At 45.7% G+C, this 22,738-nt stretch overlaps 1 protein-coding gene across 1 annotated transcript in view; it reads left to right on the forward strand.

Moving 5' to 3' along the window:
• Nucleotides 1–22,738, forward strand: part of DDB1 (damage specific DNA binding protein 1) — a 30,724-nt gene that overhangs the window by 1,100 nt on the left and 6,886 nt on the right. The window contains exons 2-21 of the mRNA XM_081798015.1: nt 318–466; nt 1,669–1,785; nt 2,131–2,352; nt 4,623–4,737; nt 5,628–5,725; nt 6,497–6,655; nt 7,265–7,348; nt 7,941–8,057; nt 8,659–8,761; nt 12,336–12,411; nt 12,508–12,616; nt 14,366–14,544; nt 14,643–14,806; nt 14,888–14,995; nt 15,148–15,355; nt 16,173–16,268; nt 16,378–16,489; nt 17,465–17,588; nt 17,937–18,101; nt 18,816–18,910. Of these exons, the coding sequence (XP_081654141.1) occupies nt 318–466; nt 1,669–1,785; nt 2,131–2,352; nt 4,623–4,737; nt 5,628–5,725; nt 6,497–6,655; nt 7,265–7,348; nt 7,941–8,057; nt 8,659–8,761; nt 12,336–12,411; nt 12,508–12,616; nt 14,366–14,544; nt 14,643–14,806; nt 14,888–14,995; nt 15,148–15,355; nt 16,173–16,268; nt 16,378–16,489; nt 17,465–17,588; nt 17,937–18,101; nt 18,816–18,910 (2,600 nt within the window). The remainder of the gene's footprint in view (nt 1–317; nt 467–1,668; nt 1,786–2,130; nt 2,353–4,622; nt 4,738–5,627; nt 5,726–6,496; nt 6,656–7,264; nt 7,349–7,940; nt 8,058–8,658; nt 8,762–12,335; nt 12,412–12,507; nt 12,617–14,365; nt 14,545–14,642; nt 14,807–14,887; nt 14,996–15,147; nt 15,356–16,172; nt 16,269–16,377; nt 16,490–17,464; nt 17,589–17,936; nt 18,102–18,815; nt 18,911–22,738) is intronic.

A 22,738-nucleotide genomic window follows, 5' to 3' on the forward strand; every position in this document is an offset into this window, starting at 1 on the left:
TAAGTCAGCCACTGCAGTAGGAAAAGTCAAATTTGAGGGCACAGAGCCATCTGAAAGGTTTTCACAGTCATTGTCAGTTGAAGGACATGCTGCTCTTAGGCCCAGTCCACTTTTCTTAGTCTGATTAGGGAAGTAGCTTTCTTGAATGTATGAAGTGAGACTCTTTGAGGTGCTGGATTTGGCGAGAAGTTAAGTGAATGGAGGGAGCCAGAGAAATATGTGAAGTAAATGAGAATTCTGGAGGCATTTAAGTAGAAGTGATAGGATTATTTAGGTACTGCTCTGGCTTCAAAAGTTAGAGGATCTGTTCCTTTCAGGACACTTTACTTCAGCTGAAGACTTGAACCTGTTGATTGCCAAAAACACGAGATTAGAGATCTATGTGGTCACTGCTGAGGGGCTTCGGCCCGTCAAAGAGGTGGGCATGTATGGGAAGATTGCAGTCATGGAGCTTTTCAGGCCCAAGGTAAGTGCTCTGGGTTGGGCCCAGCAACGAGAACTTAGATGGTTTTACATTGTTTTACACTTTTGCTTGGGGTGGGTGGAGTGAGGTTTAGGAGAGAAAATCTTTTTCTTTTGAATGGCGGGCTTCAATTTGTATATATATATATATTTAAGATTTTATTTATTTGTCAGAGATAGAGAGGGAACGCACAAGCAGAGGGAGAAGCAGGCTCCCCGCTAAGCAGGGAGCCCGATGCGGGACTCCATCCCAGGACCCTGGGATCCTGACCTGAGCCAAAGGCAGATGCTTAACCAACTAAGCCACTGAGGCTTCCCTCAATTTATATTCTTGAACAAGCTTCCTAGAAGTAGAAGAGAGTCACTAGGAAAAAATTGATTAAGTTGACTTCTTTAGAAGGGGAAATTAAAGCAGTTTGAAATGTGGGTCACCATACTGATTCAGAGTAGGCTCTAGGTTAGGGCAGTCCTGGCTTTATTCCTTCTTAATTTTAACTTCGGGTATCACCTAACTTTTCAGAGCCTTATTTGCCTGTCCAAATGGGGATCACAGTATAAAATCTCTGGGTTATTAAGAAGATGAAATGTTTAATAACATAGGAGCTATTAAATCATAGCAAACATTTGGTGTTAACAGTTTTCATAGTATTATCATTATTGTAATTCAGATGTTTTCATCCATATTGTTTCATTATATTTTAATTGAATCTGACAAGAACACAGTGGATTCAAAATTTTAATTGTAACCCTTTGAACAAAATATTCACTCTTTGGGGGACTCTGTTAATAAGTAGGTAAGACTTTGTAGATCCATTTTAGCTTGCATTGTTAATCATGTTTTTTTCTCCCTTCAAATAGTTGGGAGAGGATTAGAGGAGGCATTACATTCATCTTTCAGAATTTGAATGGAATGAGTGAGATTAGCCTGAGATGGAAATAGACAAGACGTTATTGTAGGTAGGGCAAAGAGATGTACAATCATCAAAGTGCAGACTAGATGTTTACCAGCTTCAGTTCTGGCCTTTTGCACACACCCTTAGGGTGTATGCATCTGATGTGTGTTACCTACTCACTATGGATTTTTCTCTTCAGGGAGAAAAGAAAGTTCTTAAGGAATTTAGCATCCTTAAAGAAAAATGCTTAGAGGCTGGATAGTATTCTTGTTTCAAAAAGAACTTCTTTTGATGGTATTATGTTGGTTTCCAGGGCGAGAGCAAGGACCTACTGTTTATCCTGACAGCTAAATACAATGCCTGCATCCTGGAGTATAAGCAGAGTGGCGAGAGCATTGATATCATAACACGAGCCCATGGCAATGTCCAGGTGAGGTGGCTGCTTCAGGCTGATGAGAGTTTTTTGGATAGAGCTGTCATGACTTGATAAAGAAAATTGAACTGCTGGGGGCTCTCTCTGTGATCAGAGAAACAGGGGGAAAACACTAAGGGTTTAAGCTTTTATGAAGAAAGGAAGAGTCCAAGGGACAGGGCACTAACATTGAGAATTAGCGTTTTGCAAGAAGGTATGCACTGTAATTGGCCTCCCTGGCGTGTCAGTTGGATGCCACTAGCTTTATCACCACCCCTAAAATCATCTTGGGGAAGAGGTGCCCGATGTCCTCTGTTACTTTGAGTGTTGAGATGCTTCCCTAACCCCAGTTTTACTTCCCAGGACCGTATTGGCCGCCCCTCGGAGACGGGCATTATTGGCATCATCGACCCTGAGTGCCGGATGATTGGCCTGCGACTCTATGATGGCCTTTTCAAGGTTATTCCGCTAGATCGGGACAATAAAGAGCTCAAGGCCTTTAACATCCGCCTCGAGGAGCTGCATGTCATCGACGTCAAGTTTCTATATGGTTGCCAAGCACCTACCATCTGCTTTGTCTACCAGGTACTGGTAGAGAGAGAGGAGGAGAGAGGGAAAAGCTATGTGGTTTCACGTTGTGGGAGTTGATTTTCACTAATTGGACTGTCTGGATTTGGTAGTAGGGTAGGCAGAGAGTGTAATGTATTTGTCCTGAAATGCTTTGAACAGCATAATTAATATGGGTCAGGTTTCGGTTGCGTCTGCAGTGCAGTAGTACTTAATAAGGCAGGAAGCTCTCTGGCGCTGGTAGCAGGTTTTAATCCTGAGATTACATTCTTGTGGACCTTGGAGATTTTATAGGGTGACCCAGTTTATACTTTGTCTGAGTCTCTTAACGGCATGCTATGGGATTATTAAAACTTAGCTGTAGAGAAATGATCTAGAAATTGCCCTTATAAGCAAAGAAAAAAACATCTTGGTGACGTTTACTTACTTATGTCTTCTAAGAAGGGGTTTGCATTTTGTCCAGCACTCACTTTCTGGTGACTTGTTGGCTGTTGACTTCTATTTTAGGCTGTGCCTAAAACTTTAGCAGAGCTGATCCAGGGCAGCTGTTCTCTGAGCCAGATTTGTTAAGTGGGGGGTGGGGTGGCAGAGCATCAGACTAACTTGCTCTATCTTGGTAAAATCTCAGCGTTTTAACAAGAAGCCATACAGCATGCGGTCATTTCACTTGCATATGATTGAATAAATGGTGGAAGGAAACATAGTCCGAGTCCAAGTGCTGTGTGTGGGCACGTTTGGTAGCTGTGTTAAGTATTGGGAACACTGATGTATTTTTGTATATTCCTTAGTGTCACCATAAGTGCTAGAGTTCAGAGGCTTGTTGGGATGAAGTTCAATTGAATAAGGTTGAAACTACTTCAGGGGATTTTGTTTGATCTTGTTCACTGTGCTTTACTGATCATAGGTGAAATAAAAACTTAGAATTTCTTTCCCTTCTTCAGTTTTGTAAATACCAGGTCATTAAAACATTGATGTTGGTTATTCAAGGCTGACTGTTCCTAGCCTCAGGGCTGCCAGTTGTGACCCATCTTCATTCCTGTGTGTGTGTGTGTGTGTGTGTGTGCATGTGTGCGTGTGCCACACGCACGCGTGTGCTCTCAGGGGCCCAAATCAAACCCCCAGCTTGAACTTTTTGTGAAGTTCAGTCTTACCCCTGGTCATTGATGGAAAGATCTTTCATCAACTAAAAATGACTATCTCCTGTTTTGTGCCCAAAATTCAAATATGGGTGTAAATATTTAGAGAGTTACTGTGTAAAAGGTAGTCATTATAAGTATGTCAGGAGCTATTAACAGTGATTAAGATATGGCCCCTGCCCCGAAACACAGTGTTGAATTCTTTCCATAACTTCTTAGGCTTTCATCTGGCTGTTGTTGAGGCCGTCTCCCGCTGGCTGATTGCACCCTCCCCGTCCCTGCTCTTTTAGTCTCTCAGAGGTGACTTTGACAGCCTTAGGCCTGGTTTGAGTCATGATTCAGAGGAAGAGGGGGAAGATGGCAGAAGCTTAGCCCACTGAGCCACCCAGGCGCCCCCAGGCAAAAATTTTTTTTAAGTAATCTCCAGACCCAACATGGGGCTCAAACTCATGACCCCGAGATCAAGAATTGCTTGCTTCACCAACTGAGCCAGCCAGGCACCCCTCAAACAAAATTTTTAATCTCTTAGGTGTATATTTAGCTTCTCAATGTATGTTTTTTTTTTTTTTAAGCTATTTCAAAAATTCCTTGAGGCCATAGAACATGCATATATCTTATAAGTACCCACAGATAATACCTGTGTACGTTGTATTTCCTATGGTGATTAGTATAGTGTGTCAGATTGATTTTTCTAATTCTTTTTTTTTTTTTTTTAAAGATTTTATTTATTTATTTATTTGACAGAGAGAGACACAGCGAGAGAGGGAACACAAGCAGGGGGAGTGGGAGAGGGAGAAGCAGGCTTCCCGCAGAGCAGGGAGCCCTATGCGGGGCTCGATCCCAGGACCCTGGGATCATGACCTGAGCCGAAGGCAGACGCTTAACGACTGAGCCACCCAGGCGCCCCTGATTTTTCTAATTCTTAACCCTGTCTTGCTTGGTTGAATTGTTAGAAACAGTAGGTCTGAGTCTCAGTCTACGCAGTCTCAGGCTTAGTTGGTGGCTGTCAACATACAGATGGGTCAGGATAGTAAGGCCAACGTGATAGGATGGTCACATGCTGGGTGGTAGTGGCCTGTCCCTTTCAGGACTCCTTTCCAGTCCAAGCTTCGCCCGTCCTAAGGGCTAATCACTCCACCTTTCCCCACCTAGGACCCTCAGGGGCGGCACGTGAAAACCTACGAGGTATCTCTCCGAGAGAAGGAGTTCAATAAGGGCCCTTGGAAACAGGAAAACGTAGAAGCTGAAGCTTCCATGGTGATTGCAGGTTGGTTGGGGTTTTGGATATGTCCGGGGCCTGTTCCTTACTCTTGTTCCTGCCTCACCTCTGCTCCTTCATTCCAGTGCTCAGGTGCTATTACGCACACTTATTACTCAGCAGCCCTGAGGTCTCCTATATCTAAATGTGCTTTCCTTTGCTTTTCCCATTGCTGTCTTTGGGATTATCTCTTTTTTTATTCCTTCCCAAAAGTATAGCTTTCCTTTATTTTGGGGTGGAGGGGTTAACTATGAACCACTGAGATTGATTTTCAAAGTGGCATGTAGAAATTATTCTCATTTTATTGTTAGGCATAACATTTAAAAACTGCAGGGGACCCACAGAGTTTAATCTAATCTGACTGTTTCGCAGATGAGGAAGCCTGGCCCGAGGGGCTTGCCCATGCCTGTGCCTGACTCCAGGCCTCTGCTCCTTCTGTATCCTCCCCACGACGTTACGTTGTGTGTCTCATTTAGGAGAGAAATTTTAAAACTCTCAAGTGAGAATTGGCTTTTCTAAATGGTGGCCCTGTTAATGGGGGAAATTAAGCCAAGGAACAAGGAAGAAAAAAAAAAACTTTGAAAAGGACCAAAGTTTAGGAGAGAAAAGGGGAGGAATGCAGGCAGAAGAACACAGATGACTCCTCACCCCTAGGAACTCAGAAACACCAAAAGAGTGACAATAAAAATATCAACCAGGGTTAGATAATGCCAGCCTGAAATTTCTCAGACAGCAGTCTCAGTTAAAGGCTATCATGTTCCCTGGACTTTGATGTCTTTTTTAAAAAGAATGATTATCTTAAGGTTTGCCTCAGAGATGGCTGGATCAGTGCCCTTGCTGCTGCAGTGCTTGGCAGGTGCGAAGTGCTGAGCATTCTAATGCTGCCCTCTCTTCTGCAGTCCCAGAGCCCTTCGGAGGGGCCATCATCATTGGACAGGAATCCATAACCTATCACAATGGTGACAAGTACCTGGCAATTGCTCCTCCTATCATCAAGGTGAGCAGCGGTCTTTTACTTTTCCCTCCTGTTTTTCGCCCTTATTCTTAACCCTGCTCCTCTTTTTCTCCCCCTTCGTCAAAGGGATATTTACATATGTCTGTTACACTGTTTACTATGCAAGATACTGTGTTGGTCATTGGGAATACAAAGAGAGACTGGCCTGGTTTTGCTTACTGAGAGCTTGGTTGCTAACTACGAGAAAGAAGTAGTAATCAAAGTAGGTGTACCGTTTCCATCAACTGGGGCAACTTTAAGAAGGGAAGAATTTTGCAAATTTTTTTGAATGTTTTCAGAGCTCAGGTCATGCGAAGGTAACTTAGCAATCAGTTGTATAGACTTAACTAGTCCTAAAAGTTTCAAACCTTAATGTTTCAAGTCATAAGGATTAATACAAAAGTAAGTTAAAGGATAAATAACAAAATCCATGGTATAGCATTAGCAGTGGGAGGTAATTAGTAATAGTGAGGAAATAAAATCTGTGATAGTATCCATAGTCCAGTGAATACTTAGAGCTGCTTCCTACTTTCTATATATTTTTGTGTTCCTGTGGAATAATACATGAATAACCATTTAAGGTATATTGAGTTCCTCAGAAAATTGTCTTCAGAATAAAAATGTCCCCATCTTTAATCACACATGTAGTCTTAGCTAAGTGGATTCCTTGCTTGTGAAATGGCTGGGTTTCGTAAAGGGAGTGCCTCACAAGGGTTTGCTCTTTGGTTATGGGAGACATTTAATCTCTAATGATCATGTCTTCCCTCTTGGCAGCAAAGTACGATTGTGTGTCACAATCGTGTGGACCCCAATGGTTCCCGCTATTTGCTGGGAGACATGGAAGGACGGCTCTTCATGCTGCTTTTGGAGAAGGAGGAACAGATGGATGGCACTGTCACCCTCAAAGATCTCCGTGTGGAGCTCCTCGGAGAGGTGGGGCTTGACCCTCCTCTGCTACGTTCTCCTAGGGGTATAGCGAATGTGGGAATGTGACTCACAGTGTGAGCAGTGTGAGATTTGTGGTACTTAGCACCCAGCAACAACTGGTCAGTCCTGCTGTGGAAGTTGGTTTTTGAATAAATGAAATGTTGGAGAATCTCACAGACAGCTGGGCACTACCTCAAGCATAAAAAGGAAGAGAAAAAGGATGGCATTCAGAATTAAACATTAATTTAATGCTGATACTTAATTCCAGGAAGAGGTTCCCCAAAAAGTTTAAGAATTATGCAGTGAATTTTAGAGGTTTCTAATTATTTTGAGGAGACTAGAGCCATTGGGATTAAAATGATCGTTTGGGCCAGGCACCTGCAAGATAAAGTGTAGATTTTTCTGACTGTAAGGATGTGATAAATGGAGTCATAAGCTTCAGAGATTTAGGAACGTTTGCTTAGGGTGACCTGGGGATTTGAAATGGAGAATTGTTTCAGGACTCACGGCCACAGCTGTTCATTTTCTTAACAGGTGTTGAGGAGGTGGTAGGACATGTCAGTCTCCCATGGGGTGTTCGTTCTGATGTCTCTCATGCCATTGACTCTCTTTTAGACCTCTATTGCTGAATGCTTGACATACCTCGATAACGGTGTTGTGTTCGTTGGGTCTCGCCTTGGGGACTCCCAGCTTGTGAAGGTGAGAAGACACTTTGTTCTTTTTGGGTACTTTGGTGCCTTCACTGCTTCCTCAGGTTTCTCCTGTGTTTGGAGCCTCGCAGAATTTCTTCAGTTCATCCATGTCCGTACTATGCAGCTTTCTCCTTGGCTGATTTCACATCCTCCCCTGACTAGCTCTTTGTCTTAAAGGTTCATTCAACAGATGTGTCAGGCAAGGTGCTGGATGCAGTGGATACAATTATGAACAAGACCTAGCTGCTACCTTCAAATAGGTCATAGTCTACTGTGCTGGACCCCCTCTAGAAGACAAAAACTTTGGACCTTCCCTGCAGAAAAATGCTTGCGAGCATTTTGCATTAATTTCCAAACTGCTGCTTTGAAATCCATCCACGGGACTCACAGATTAGAAATTCCTGACTGATTAGTGGGTCTCCTGTAGGCTTGCCTGTAGGCCAACCATGTTTCTTAGTCAGCAGTCCCCTTCTAGAAGCATGCAGTGGAGCACAAGAAGGGCAATCTCATAGGACTGAGAGTTTCTTTTGGATGATAACCATCTCTCTAGGGTGAATCTCTTAAGAGCATTCCAGGACTAACTCTGTTTTTCTTCTTAGCTCAATGTTGACAGCAATGAACAAGGCTCCTATGTAGTGGCCATGGAAACATTTACCAATTTAGGACCCATCGTGGACATGTGCGTAGTGGACCTGGAGAGGCAGGGGCAGGGACAGGTAAGGGGGTCATCCCAGAAATGAATAGCTGATACGCCTGCCCACTCAAACCGTGTCCTCCTAGACTTGCCTGTTTGGAGTGTGGAGTGCCCACTGAAGTTAACTTTTAGGATCACTCACTAATCCCAATAATGCAAGGATAACTACCATTTATCGAGTGTATCGCTTGGTCTGTGATACAGATCTACATCATCTGTGGTCACATGAGCACCCTAATTAGATAGGAATTCTTGACCATTTCAGAAGTGAGGAGGCTTGGGACTGGGAAGGATCAAGTAACTTGTCCAAGGTCACATAACCTCCAAGTCGCAGGTGTGTCTGACTCTAGATCCTGTGCTCTTTCTAGTAAACTAGGTTCTATGGATGGAAGCCAGCTTGCTAGGAGCAGTGGTAGTTGCTTTCTGCTTCTTGGACTCGAACGTCCTGTCCACTTGGTAAACTTGGGGGCTTGGAAAGCAGCCTCTGTTAAGTGAGCTTCCTCAAACCTAGCTCCACTGAAAGGGTCCTTGGGATTAGGTATAGCTTGTTTATTTTCTGGGCGTTGGTATGATGGCCTCAGGCTCTGGAGGGAGGTATTTAGAAAGCTTTTCTCTGCTTGCAGCTGGTTACTTGCTCTGGGGCTTTCAAGGAAGGTTCCTTGAGGATCATCCGGAACGGAATTGGAATCCATGAGCATGCCAGCATTGACTTACCCGGCATCAAAGGTAACCCTTTGGTAGACATAGGATGCATGTCGTATTCAAGTGACCTTGGCCTTTGGCCTCATGTGTTGTGAAGGCACGTGGGTGGGAGCTAGAGGAAAGCAGGTCAGATGAAGAGTAAAAAAAGTCATAATGACAAATAAGTGGTAGAAGCTTAAACATATTTAAAAGTACCAGAGTAAACTTGATTGACCAAAATTGGATCATGGAGTAGAGAAATGGAAAGCAAAGTTTGTAAGTTAAATTTAATGTTTTTGTAAGGGAACTGAATAGAATTCCTGAAAAAAGAGGAGACTGAGAATATCATACAAAGGTGTAAGTGTGAAGTTATTAACTTCTAGAACAAAAATACATAGTTAAATTCCAGGAGAACTATAACAATCAAAAAGATCAAAGGAAGACTACGTAGTGGAAGATTTTTATGATGTATAAGTAGTAGACACGACTCAGGATGATATGAAATCTGCACATGTGTCTGATATATCTGACATGTTGTATCAATAAATGTGAATGGGCTAAACTCACCTATTGTAAGAAAAAAATGATCCGATTGAATCATAAAGTAAAACATAGGTATAAATAGAAGGCACATCAGAAAAAAGTTATTTAGACTATCAGAAGATAAGAGGATGGGAACAGATAAAGAAATAGAGGTTTATGAATTAGAAAGGAAGAGATGATAAAAGTACAAAATCTAGGAGAATCGACTGAAAACTAGACAGTGAGAGTTCATTAAGGGAGCAGGATATAAAATTAATGTACTGAAATCAGTAGCATTCACGTGAAAACACAGTCCGTTTGAAGGTATAGTGGAGGGAAGGAGCTAATTTACGATAGTAATAAAAAGGCAAAATGCCAATGAATAAATTTTATTTTAAAAGATGCTTATTTGTAAAAAAAAAAAAAAAAGCTTATTTGTTTGTCAGAGTGCATGTGTGTGCACAAAAGCAGGGGGAGTGGCAGGCAGAGGGAGAAGTAGGGGAGCCCGATGTGGGGCTTGATCCCAGCATCATGACCTGAGCCGAAGGCAGATGCTTAACTGAGCCACCCAGGTGTCCCAACCAAGGACTAAATTTAAGAAGAAATATGTAAAACCTATACAGGGAAAACTTTAAAATACTTTTTAAGGATTCAAAGGATAGATTGATGAAATGAAAAACATACCAAGATCCTATAAATTAAATTATAAAGCGGTCTCTCTTTGACCTATTTTTTTTTTTAAGATTTTATTTATTTGAGGGCGCCTGGGTGGCTCAGTTGGTTAAGCGACTGCCTTCAGCTCAGGTCATGATCCCAGGGTCCTGGGATTGAGTCCCGCATCGGGTTCCCTGCTCTGCGGGGAGCCTGCTTCTCCCTCTCCCACTCCCCCTGCTTGTGTTCCCTCTCTCGCTGTGTCTCTCTCTGTCAAATAAATAAATAAAATCTTTAAAAAAAAAAAAAAAAAGATTTTATTTATTTGAGAGACAGAGCACAAGAGGGGAGAGGGTCAGAGGGAAAAGCAGACTCCCTGCTGAGCAGGGAGCCCGATGTGGGACTCGATCCCAGGACCCTGGGATCACGACCTGAGCCAGAGGCAGACGCTTAACCAACTGAGCCAACCAGACGCCCCTCTTTGACCTATTTATTTTTGTATTTAATGTATCTCAATAAAAATATCAAGAGGTTTTTTTTTTTTTTCTTAACCTAGATAAGCCAGAGTCCAAACGGAAAAAGGAAGCAGCAAGAAAAGCCAGGAAGACTTAAAAAGGATTAGCGAGACAGGACTAGCCCTACCAGATATTAAAACGTACCATTAAACCTTAGTAAATGAGGGGCGCCTGGGTGGCTCAGTTGGTTAAGCGACTGCCTTCGGCTCGGGTCATGATCCCGGAGTCCAGGGATCGAGTTCCGCATCGGGCTCCCTGCTCAGCAGGGAGTCTGCTTCTCCCTCTGACCCTCTTCCCTCTCATGCTCTCTCTCATTCTCTCTCTCTCAAATAAATAAATAAAATTAAAAAAAAAAAAAAAAAACCTTAGTAAATGAAAGTGTGGTTTTGGTGCACTAATAGGCAGAGTTCCTTGAGCAGACTCAAAAATCCAGAAATTAAAAAAAAGTCCAGAAATAGACACAGTTACATGTGGAAATTTAGTGTACAATGGTGGTGGTATCTCAGTTCAGTGAGATAAAGATGATTTTTTTAAATGTTTAATAAATGGTTTTTAATAAATGGTGTTCCCAGTTATCAACTGGGAAAGGTAAGTTTGGATCCATACTGTACTTTGTATGCCTTGCTAGAACCCAAATGGATTAGACTTAATGTAAAAAGGAAGCCATATAAAAGTTCAAAGAAAAAGTCAAATTCCTTTATTCGATTTATTATGATTTTAGAGTGGGGAAGGCCTTTTAAACTATGACTCAAAGTGCAGAAGCAAAGGGAAAGATTGGTTAATTCAACAACATGAAACACTTCTGCATGGCAAAAACAAAACTCTGTAAAGCTAAGTCATAAGAAATGGCAATCCAGATAAAAACTTTTGTAGTTCATCTTATAGACAAAGGCCTAATTTATCGAAACATTTCTACAAAGAAGGTCACCAAAATTCTTGCCCCCAAATTGGCGAAGGGTATGCATGGACAGGTAACAGGCCTCACTTGTACTAAGGGAGATGCAAATCAAAATCGAATAGTGATACCATTCTTTACCAGGTGACCAGAATCCAAAAGTTTGACAACACTGTGTTGGTGAGGGCCGAGAGGAGCTAAGCAGGCTCATTGGTAACGTCTGCCAAAACTGCACCTGCATTTAATTTAGTGACTAATTCTAAGCATCTACTCCCTAAACCTTTATACACAGTGATGTAAATATAAGATCATTTGTTGTGGCATTGTATGCACAATACTGAAAAAGTATCCATCAGTGGAGACTTAAAACTGGTACATCTGTGTCATTAAATGCTGTGTAGCTTTCAAAAACAAGGTCCTGTTCCATTGTGATAAGGGCTTTAGTATAAAATGGAAAAGCATAGTGCAGAACAGTGTATGATGGGCAGTTTTAAATACATGTGAGTGTGTGTAACTTTTTTTAACTTTTATTTTTAAATAACCTGTACACCCAACACAGGGCTCGAACCCACAACCCTGAGATCAAGAGTCACACACTCCACCGACTGAGCCAGCCAGGCGCCCCTATATTTGTATTTGATTATAAAACAGTGACTACCGAATTCCTTAAATTAAAAAAAATATATTTTTTTGAAGAATAAGAGACTTGATTTATTTGGGGGATAGGTTTCAGGGAGAGGTATAGGAGTGAAACTTCTCTGTACACATTTTAAAGGTAAATTTTGATTTTGAGTCATAGAAATGTATCATCTTATCCAAAGTCAAAGGAAACACTTTAAAATATTAGGCTCAAAACAGTTTTAAAAATAACTTCTTCAGGGTCTTAAAGCCAGGAAAGAACAGAGTGACTGTTTCAGCTTCAGGACGGACTCCACAAAGTTCCTGCTCCTCCCTGAGGGCTGGCTGCCTTTCCTTAGATGTGGGGAGCCGAGTGTTGGGCTGTGCTCTGCATCTTTATCCTTGATCTTTGTTCCAGGTCTGTGGCCACTGCGCTCTGACCCTAACCGGGAGACTGATGACACTCTGGTGCTCTCTTTTGTGGGCCAAACAAGGTAAGGGTGAGTCTGGCGCCTGCTGCATGCGTTTCCGTGACGGTTACAGGGTGGGAGAGCTGGTCTGGCTGACCCAGGCCTTCCCTTCCCCTGCAGAGTTCTCATGTTAAACGGAGAAGAGGTGGAAGAAACCGAACTGATGGGTTTCGTGGATGATCAGCAGACTTTCTTCTGTGGCAACGTGGCTCATCAGCAACTCATCCAGGTAATGACTCCGAAAGGGGCAAGCCCTGTTGACTTAAATTTGATTTAGAGTGCAGTGTAGAGCACTGCAGGATTTTACCGCAGTCTGTTTTTATGGCTCTAAAAGTAACAGATTCTAGAAAAAAATTTTAAAATTACCTGATAACCCGCCACTCAGAGAAAACAACTTAACAGCTCCTAACTTTGGAGTTATTCCTTTTAGCTTTATTTTTCTTCTGTAAGTATATGTAGTATTTATTTGTATTGTCTTTTACAGACTGGGATCATAATATTTTTATGGTTTGGGGTATCATTTTCGCACTAATTATGCCCAGTTTTCTGAGACATGTGTTTTCCCTTGTTGTACTAATACATACCTATTTAGTCTTAGTGCTCCCGTCCATATATGACTGTTGGCAGCACTTTCCACATTGATTATTAGAACCAGAGCTTTTACTCTGTTCTGATTTTGTTTTAAATCTATATGCGATATGGGGGTCAGATATCCTTTTGGCCCTTGTTAGCCACGAGAGTCTGATTTCTGAGCACCTGCCCACCCCCTGGTTGTTTGAGTTCAGAGTGACTCCTGGCGGTCTTCACTTTCTGCACATCTCTTTAGCCTTTGGAACTTTTCTTAACTGTGGCTAGAGTCAGTGTTTGCTAGTGTCGGGTGTGGTACTTGTGTACTGAGGATTAATGAATCTTGTCCATCTTTTTATCCACTTGGGTCTTCCTTTTAGCCAACAGGCAGTTGTGGATTTGACAAAAGCCAGACGGAACGTTCTCTTGGTTTGTGGACCAAGTGTGGGAGGTGCCCAGTTACTAATGATTCATTGCTTTGAGTTTTTTCTAACTAGTGGCCTGAAGACTGGCACCAGCTCATGTATCTGTTATTAAAGGGTTTTCCTCTTTAAATAGGAGCTCAGCTTTGATAGGGACAATCCTAATTCATCCTAAGATGAATTCATAACGTCCGTTACAGTGTCATCAGCCTGCTTTTTGTTTTATTTCAGTAATGAAATAGATCGATTAAGCATATTTCAAGATAATTTCATAGCCTATACTAAAGAATTTTATTTTTTTGGGATGTCTGGGTGGCTCAGTTGGTTGAGTGTTTGCCTTGGGCTCGGGTCCTGTCCTGGGATCGAGCCCCACGTCGTTGGGCTCTGCTCAGCAGGGAGCCTGCTTCTCCCTCTCCCTCTGCTGCTCCCCGTGCTTGTGCTCAGTCTCTCTCTCTGTCAGATAAATAAAATCTTAAAAAAAAAAAGAATTTTCTTTTTTTTAAGGTTTTATTTTTAAATAGTCACCACACCCAGTGTGGGGCTCGAACTCACGACCCTGAGGTCAAGAGTCGCATGCTCAATCCACTGACCAAGCCAGCCAGACACCCCAGAAGTTTAAATAATTTTAATGGTTCATGCACAGTAAAGAATGTGGCTATTTTAGAGGACTGATTTTTGGGATGAGAAAAACTGCTAGACTGTAGTCACCGGGTCTTCCTCCATTGATCCCTCTCCCAGGACTTCATCAGAATGAAACAGGTTGCCGATAGGTAAGGTGGAAGCGGCCTTAAGCCAGTCTTCTTCGGGACTTCAGCTCAAAATGGCATCTGTCAGAACTAACTGTTGTAGGAGTTTGGGTTTGGGGTAAAACAGGGCGAAGAGGGCTGCTGTAGTTTATTTTTAGGGTTCCACTAGGGCAGCGTTTACCACCTTCCCACTGGTGTGTGGATCCCAGCAGGTGCTCGGAGACCTTTCTCTTCCTTTTGTAGATCACTTCAGCATCTGTGAGGTTGGTCTCTCAGGAACCTAAAGCTCTGGTCGGTGAGTGGAAGGAGCCTCAGGGCAAGAACATCAGTGTGGCCTCCTGCAACTGCAGCCAGGTGGTGGTAGCGGTGGGAAGGGCCCTCTACTACCTGCAGATCCGTCCTCAGGAGCTCCGGCAGATCAGGTGTGTGTTTATCTGTCTGCTCTTTGTCCCCCTCCCCTGTTCTACGGGGCTTCTTTTATCCTCGGAGTCCTTCCTCGGCCATACTCCTCTTTGTTCAGCCACACAGAGATGGAACATGAAGTGGCCTGCTTGGACATCACCCCACTGGGGGACAGCAATGGGCTGTCCCCTCTTTGTGCCATTGGCCTCTGGACAGACATCTCGGCGCGTATCTTGAAGCTGCCTTCTTTTGAGCTACTGCACAAAGAGATGCTGGGTGGAGGTAGGTGGCTTGTAAGGACCTTTGAAGGGTTGGGATCAGTCAGAATGTGGAACAAGATCTTAATGTGCCCCTCTCCCACAGAGATCATCCCTCGTTCCATCCTGATGACCACTTTTGAGAGTAGCCACTACCTCCTTTGTGCCTTGGGAGATGGGGCGCTTTTCTACTTCGGGCTCAACATTGAGACAGGTGAGAAGAACACTTTGAATGGAGGGCCCTCGGAGAAACAAGGAGTGTGGAGTTGCCTTAGCCTCGGGGTACTGCTTTTGAACCTTCACGACCCAGCTGTTTGTCCTGTTTCCTTTCCTTCCTACTTCCTCCTGATGCCATTCTCTCTGTAGGCCTGTTGAGCGACCGTAAGAAGGTGACTCTGGGCACCCAGCCCACGGTATTGAGGACTTTCCGTTCTCTTTCTACCACCAACGTCTTTGCTTGCTCTGACCGCCCCACTGTCATCTACAGCAGCAACCACAAATTGGTCTTCTCCAATGTCAACCTCAAGGAAGTCAACTACATGTGTCCCCTCAACTCTGATGGCTATCCTGACAGGTGAGCCTCCTTTTCTTTCTTCAGCAAGAGCCATTCGTTGAGGGCAGCATGATGTTTTCCTCAAACCCTTTCTCTCTCGCCTTCTCCCAAAGTCGAATCAGTATAAATAGCTGAGGCGGGAGGTGTAGAGCAGAGGTTCTCCCATCTGGCTACCCATCGGAAATCTTTGGGACACTTGAAAAAGTAAGGTGTTTTCAAATCCTACTCCAATTCTGATTCAGTAGATCGGGGGTTTCAGCCATAGAATCTGTATTTTCAGGAAAACCTCCCAAGTGATTCAAATGGTTAGTCAGGTTTCAGAACCCCTGATTTGGAGATCATTCTGTATGCCTCTCGAGCAGGGGTTCTCAAAGTAGGGTCCCCCACCAGCAGCCACCGAACTAGCTGGGAACTCTTTAGAAATGTAAACTCTTCAGGCCTTCAGGGGGAGGGGACTGAATCAGAAACTCTGGGGGTGGGGCCCAGCAGTCAGCTTTAACAAGTGCAAGCACGCCTGCTGATTCTGATGCAAATGATGATTTGAGAATCACTGTTCTAGATTCTAATGCTGCAGTTAGCATTAAATAGAAAGCAGTTAAAAACCTCAGTTGAGGCTCACCCAGACCTGTTCAATAAGATGGGAGGTAGCAGTGGGACCAGGCATCAGAATGGGTCACGTCTCCCCAGGTGATTCTTAGCCTGGAGTCAGAGGTGAGAGCCACTGCCTGGAGGAAGCTAGTGTAATTCTGCCTTGTTTTTCTTCCCCTTACGGAGCTGCCTCATAGAATCCTTTCCTTCCTTGGGTCTACTCAGTCTAAACCCAGACCCTTCTTTCCAGCCTGGCACTGGCCAACAACAGCACCCTCACCATCGGCACCATCGACGAGATCCAGAAGCTGCACATCCGCACGGTTCCCCTCTACGAGTCTCCCAGGTGAGGGCCAGGGGAGGAGGGCTGCAGAGCGCCGTGGTCTGGGTGTTGGTGTGAGGTGCTTCCCCTCTCAGAGCTGTGCTGAGAGGCACTGTCCACGCTTGCTCCCCAGGAAGATCTGCTATCAGGAAGTGTCCCAGTGCTTCGGGGTCCTCTCCAGCCGGATCGAAGTCCAGGACACGAGTGGCGGCACAACGGCCCTGAGGCCCAGTGCCAGCACCCAGGTGAGGGCGCAGACAAAGATGGCGTTGGAGCAGGGCTGGCAGACTGTTCTGGAAAGGGTCACGGAACAGGTATGGCTTTGTCAGCCATACGGGAACTACTCCGGTTGGCCGTTAACAAAAGCCACCGTAGTCAGCAGGTGGGATAGTTGGGTTCCAGTCACACTTTATTTGTGAACACAGGCAGCGAGCTGGATGTGGCCCCCTCTTTGGAGGGTTGGGAAGAATTTGGGGTAAGTGTGGCAGTCAGTGATTTCTGCTACTCCATAGTCTTGCAGGATGAATAATTCTCTTGTCATCAATTTGGACGCTTTGTAGGGTATGTGTAATTGGGGAGAGCATAGCGTTATAGGTAAGAGGTGGGATTTGGAGTCTGACAGAACTGGCTTCAAGGTTTATCGCTAGTTGTGTGACCTTGGGCAAGTCTAAACTTCAAATTCCTCATCTGTGCAATACAGAGGATAGTAGGGCAGTCTACAGCCCCACAGAGTAGACTCGGTGGAGATATTAGCTGATCATCTTAGGTCACGTATTCTTTGTTTTTCTTGCTCCCAAACATCTGTGGTGGGACATCTTTCCATAATCCAGAATATACAGTCTTTACACTTTTCTTTTTATTTCACGTGCTCCCTGCTTTTCCCATCGAGCAAGGTGGAGTCTCTCCCCTTATTAGGTTGCCGTAGTTCTTCGTTAGCTTTGATTGACTTGGCATCACTGTTTTAATGGTCATTAGTAACCCTTAGATTTTTCTATTTTGGACTGCTGTGTCAATTTTATACAGAATTTGGCTCCTTATCCTCAGTCCCTGAGCCCTGTCCTCCAGAGCTCTCTGTTCTTAAGGCTCTGCTTGAGCTGCCAACCTTGAGTTTTCCTCGTTCAGACTCAGCTTCTGTTCCCTGATCCTGGCTGACCCCTTCACCCAGATGCTCCCAGCACCTGGTCTGCTTTTGAGAGGGGGTGTGTGTTCTCTGTGCTCAGGCCCTGTCCAGCAGTGTCAGCTCTAGCAAGTTGTTCTCCAGCAGCACAGCACCGCACGAGACCTCCTTTGGAGAAGAGGTGGAGGTGCACAATCTCCTCATCATCGACCAGCACACCTTCGAAGGTGCAGATGAGCTCTTCCTATCATTTTTGTGCCTACGGCCTCCCTGAACTAGCCTGTTCTGGGCTCTGACAGATTCCATGGTTTGGTAGACCTTGTGACAGACCATCCTAGGAGGAGTCGAAAGGAGGGGTGGAGACCTCTGGGTTGGCCAGGAGTCCAGGGTGCTGGGCCTCCTCCTTTCAGCGCAGGCTGGTGAGGGCAGGACAGGCTGAGGAGACAGGAGCAGCCGGAGCTGGTGCCCCGCCACCACCCACACCTTGCTTGGACCCGGGCTGGGGCCCCCCCGGAGTACAGGGTTATGTGTGCGTGGGGGTCAGCAGCCAGTCACGCCTCCGGCTCTCCTTCCAGTGCTTCATGCCCACCAGTTCCTGCAGAATGAATATGCCCTCAGCCTGGTCTCCTGCAAGCTGGGCAAAGACCCCAACACGTACTTCATCGTGGGCACAGCCATGGTGTATCCTGAAGAGGCGGAGCCCAAGCAGGGTCGAATCGTGGTCTTTCAGTATTCTGACGGTAAGTGGGCACAGTCCCCAGCTTTTGAGAGATTTGAAATTCTGGGAAAGTAACAGACCGTTTTGGTTTCGGAGCTTTTATTTAAGCAGTGGAAGAGCTTGGGTTAATTGCTGTGACACGAGACTTTCTGTTCCTTCCACTCAAGCTGCTGACGGTCTGAATGAGTTTTGGGGGAGGGGAGCGAGCAGACACATGAGTAAAATCTGGCTTGAATTTTTTCCTTTTCTACTCTTTGAAAGGAAGATGAAGGGAGAGGTGAACTACTGGTAAGAGAATCTAGTGGCCAGGATCAGAGGAATCCTAGATTTGCTTTCCACTTGGTTGCTCAGCCATGTAGGTCTTCTTTCTAGTTTTAGCACTTCATGTTCGTATCTGTTTCTTCTCAATTCCCCTATGCAAGATGGTTCTAAAGACTCTGTCAACCCCCAAATCTCAGCTCAGATGGGCGAGGTGGAATTTGGTCTCCATCTTGAGAGTTGGGTCTGCAGGTTTGCGGGGGAGGCAGCCCTTGGACACAGTCTGCAGTCCCTGCACATTCTGTTGGGGCTCATAGTTGTGGTGATGGTTAACCGCAGTAGACACTGACTCTATTTCCTGCATTCAGATGCGTGGTTTGGGAGCAGGAATTAGAGCCAGAGAGGACATCAGGATTCTTTTGATGAGTTGAAGTGTGGGCTCATAAAGGAGACTCAGAGTCTATCTTTCTCCCCTCAGGAAAACTACAGACTGTGGCCGAGAAGGAAGTGAAAGGAGCCGTGTACTCCATGGTGGAGTTCAACGGCAAGCTCTTAGCCAGCATCAACAGCACGGTGAGGCCCACACCGCTTGGTATCCCACCCTCAGTTGCACACCACTGTCTACAGAACATGTCTCCTTTATGTTCCCTGGGGCCACGTATGCGTTAGATTTCAAGAATGACAGAGTGGTGGGAATGGAGGGTGGAGCTGGGAGTCCGGGGAGCTCAGGTTGGCCCAGATGTTAGCCTTGGTTACGGGAGACCCCCGCGGCGAATCAGACCCTAAGTGCTGTGGGTGTTGAGGAAAGGGTAAGAGCCATGGCCCCCATACTTCCGAGTGTGTCGTTGTGGGGGACTCTTTGATCTGTGTGGAACGAGGTGAGCCAGACCATGTTCTCTTTTTTTTTATTTTATTTATTTATTTTTTAATTTTTTTTTATTCTTATGTTAATCCCCATACATTACATCATTAATTTTAGATGAAGTGTGCCATGATTCATTGTTTGTGCAGACCATGTTATCTTAAGTATGTCCCTGAAACACTGGTCCCATGAAAGTCTGCTTCTCTTCTGCCGTGATTCCTCCTCCCTTGCAAAAAGGTTTTAAAAAGTTTCATAGTCAGATATATTTGGGAAATAACCGTGTCCTGCATGCCCTCTTGGAGCTCCCCAGTGCATTGTGGGATATTCAAGGTGCTGAGAAGTCAGGGAGTGAAAAAGCATCAATTAAATACTTTAAATTGAAGCTTTCCAGTAGTCGTGTTTATTCACAACCTAGTCATTGAACACTTGTGTGCCGGGTGCTGTTCAGGTATTGAGATATAGCAGTGACAAAATGGACAAAGAAAATGGACTATTTGCTCTGGGCTTACGAGCAAATAGTAAATATATGTTCTCAAGATGGTGAGAAATAAAAATGGGGCAGGGACTAGAGGAGTGTTAGAAGGAGGACATAGTGGGGATGGCTGTTTTGTCACAGGGTCGGGGTTCTTGCTGATACAGTGACTTCTGGGCGGGTTCCTGAGAGAAGGGAGGGAGAAGCCATGCCTGTGTACGGGAGAAGCCAGGGGCAAGCAGTGGGAGGTGGGAGTGAGCCGGAGGTGCAGGGAGAGATCAGTCGGCAGCCAGGGGACTGAAGGCACTGGCTGTTTAAGGACTTTGGGTTTTACTCTGAGGATGATGGAAACTTGTGGAGGGTTTGAGCAAATGTCTGGAAGTGATTGGACTTCGGTCCTGGAAAGATCACTTTACACCTTGGAAAAGGCTGGAGGGGCCCGAGGGCAGAAGTGGTGACCACATCGGTAACGCAGACAGCAGCCTCCGGGCGCTGCTGGAGGAGGTGAGGCATGGTCCTCTTCTGCGCACATGAGCCCCGAGAGACTTCGGTGCTACACAGGAGACGGGCTGGGGGCGGGTGGAATAAAGGACTGAGAGTTTTGGCCTGAACAATATGATGGGTGGCATGACCATTTACTGATGGGGTAAGACTGAGTAGAGCACGTTTGGAAGGTAAAAGGAAATGCTTCTTTACTCCAAACACTTGTGACACCATATGTGTGGGGTTTTTATCCCCACCCCAACCAGTTTTCCGACTCTTGACACCAACTGAGTGTGCTGTAATTTAATTCACTTCTGACCCTGGCTACCTGGAGTTGGTGTCAGATGTCACAGGTTAAGTGCTCAGTCCCACAGGAACTGTCCTCACCTCAGACATCATCCCAAGCAGTGGCGCTCTAGGGTGCCCAAACTTCTGTCCAACATGGCTACAAAGTTGGGTTCCCACAGTCCCCTCTCAGGTTTGATAATTTGCTGGAACAACTCACAGAACTCAAGGAAATGTTTACTTATATTTCCTGGCTTATCATAAAGGGTACAGGCGAATAGCCAGATGAACATCAAGTGAGGTCCACAGGGGTCCTGAGTGCGGGAGCTTCTGTCCCTGTGGAGTTGAGGTATGCCATCCTCCCAGCGTGTGGGTGTCTTCACCAACCTGAGAGCTCTCTAAACCCACGCTTGAGGGATTTTTATGGAGGCTCCATCACACAGGCCTGATCGATCATTAAGTGAATCTGTGGCCTCTCCCTTCCCTGGAGGATGGGGGAGGAGGGCCGACAGGTCCAGGCTTCTAATCGTGGTGACCAGCCCACATCCTGAGCTATCCAGGAACCACCAAGAACTTCCTCATCAGAACAAAGGACTCCTTTCATCCAGGGAATTCCAGGGGATTGAGGGGCTCAGTGTAAAACGCTGCTCACACTTAGGAAGTTACAAGGGTTTTCGGAGCTCTGGGTTAGGAACTGGGGGCGGAGACCAAATACAGCGTTCTTAGTAGGTCCCGGTGGGGAAACCAGAGGCCTGATTTTGGACATGTGTCAGTCGTTTCAGTCGTCAGGGTGGCTGAAGATGTCAGGGTGGTCGCTGGGGATTGGCGGGGCAGCGGTAACGGCATGGCATTTAACATGCCAGCACTCTGGGTGGGGTGGCCTGAGCTCCCCCGGGCGCTGAGAGCAGGTAGAGGAGAGATGGGAAGGCTGAGCCCTGGGGCCTTCCAGCTTTTAAAAGTTGGAGTGATGAGGAAGATCGCTCCAAATGGAGAAGGGGTGACAAGTAAAGTAGGAGAGGAACCAGGAGAGAAGACTTCTGGAAGCTATGGAAAGAAAGCACTCAGGTAGGAGGGAATTGGTAAATGGCAAGTGCTGCCTGAAGTCAGGTAACGTAAGGATTGAGAGTTGGCCGCAGGTTTTAGCAACGGAGAAGGTGGTGCTACCCTTGACCAGAGCTCCTTTGCTTGAGTGGTGGGGTGGAAAGTTGATAGAAGAAGGTTTGAGTAGGACTGGGAGGTCCATGAGCATTAGAAAACATTTTCGGGGGGTTTTGCGGTGAAGGAGAAGAGAGTCATGGGGTGACTGCGGCGGGGGGGCAGCGGCAGGACAATAGAGTTGTTAGCTTTTCAAGCATGGAAATGCGGCTGCATGTTTCTGTGCCGATAAGAATGGTCCATTAGAGAGGAGGTGCCGGAGCTGTGTTTTTGAATAGACTGATGGGAGGTGGGACCCAGTCCTCCATGTGGGCCTCAGATGGTGGAAGCACGGGAGGTCCTCTCTTGTTTGTGTCCCTTCTCTGTGAAGGAGCCGAGAGGAAGGGTGGAAGTGGAGGTAGCAGAGGTTTGAGGAGGTATGGCTCCTTGTTTTAGGACCTGGAGCGTAAGGGACCGGGAAAGTATCCAATTACTGGGGAGCCTGAGGAGCTCACTGTCACAAGTGGTCTCGAAGTTCAAGTGATCCATTGCTTTTCCTCAGCTGTTGTTGAAGACTAGACTCATGCCAGAGTCTGGTTTTGTCTGGTGAGCAGGATCATGACAGAGAGGGCAGTGGGGTTGAGAATCTGCAGGTTTATGGTGAGGGACTTGGGGCATCTGAGAAACAGTGAAACTGAGGACACAAGATTCTGGAGGTTTTTTTTTTAAAGATTTTATTTATTTATTTGACAGAGAGAGACAGCGAGAGAGGGAACACAAGCAGGGCGAATGGGAGAGGGAGAAGCAGGCTTCCCGCGGAGCAGGGAGCCCGATGCGGGGCCCGATCTCAGGACCTCGGGACCCTGACCCAAGCTGAAGGCAGACGCTTAACGACCGAGCCACCCAGGCACCCGATTCTGGAGTAATTTTTAGTGACAGGCTCTGAGGGGTAACTGCTGGATGGACAAGATAATGCAGGGAAAAGGGAGTCAAGAAAGGAAAGAGGTCGGTATTGAGTCTTCTCTGTGAATGTAGAAGTCACCAAGAATGACAGGAAGGTTGTGTGGGGGAGAGTGGCGGGGTGAGGGTGTGCATGGCTGCTCTCAGGCTGGCGGTGCGGGCGGAGTCTGGGGGGCTGAGCTTCGGGACTGGCACCTTAGGGAGG

Source organism: Leptonychotes weddellii, chromosome 11 (assembly GCF_054177405.1).
Source record: "Leptonychotes weddellii isolate Sample4059 chromosome 11, ASM5417740v2, whole genome shotgun sequence".
Classification (NCBI taxonomy): domain Eukaryota; kingdom Metazoa; phylum Chordata; class Mammalia; order Carnivora; family Phocidae; genus Leptonychotes; species Leptonychotes weddellii.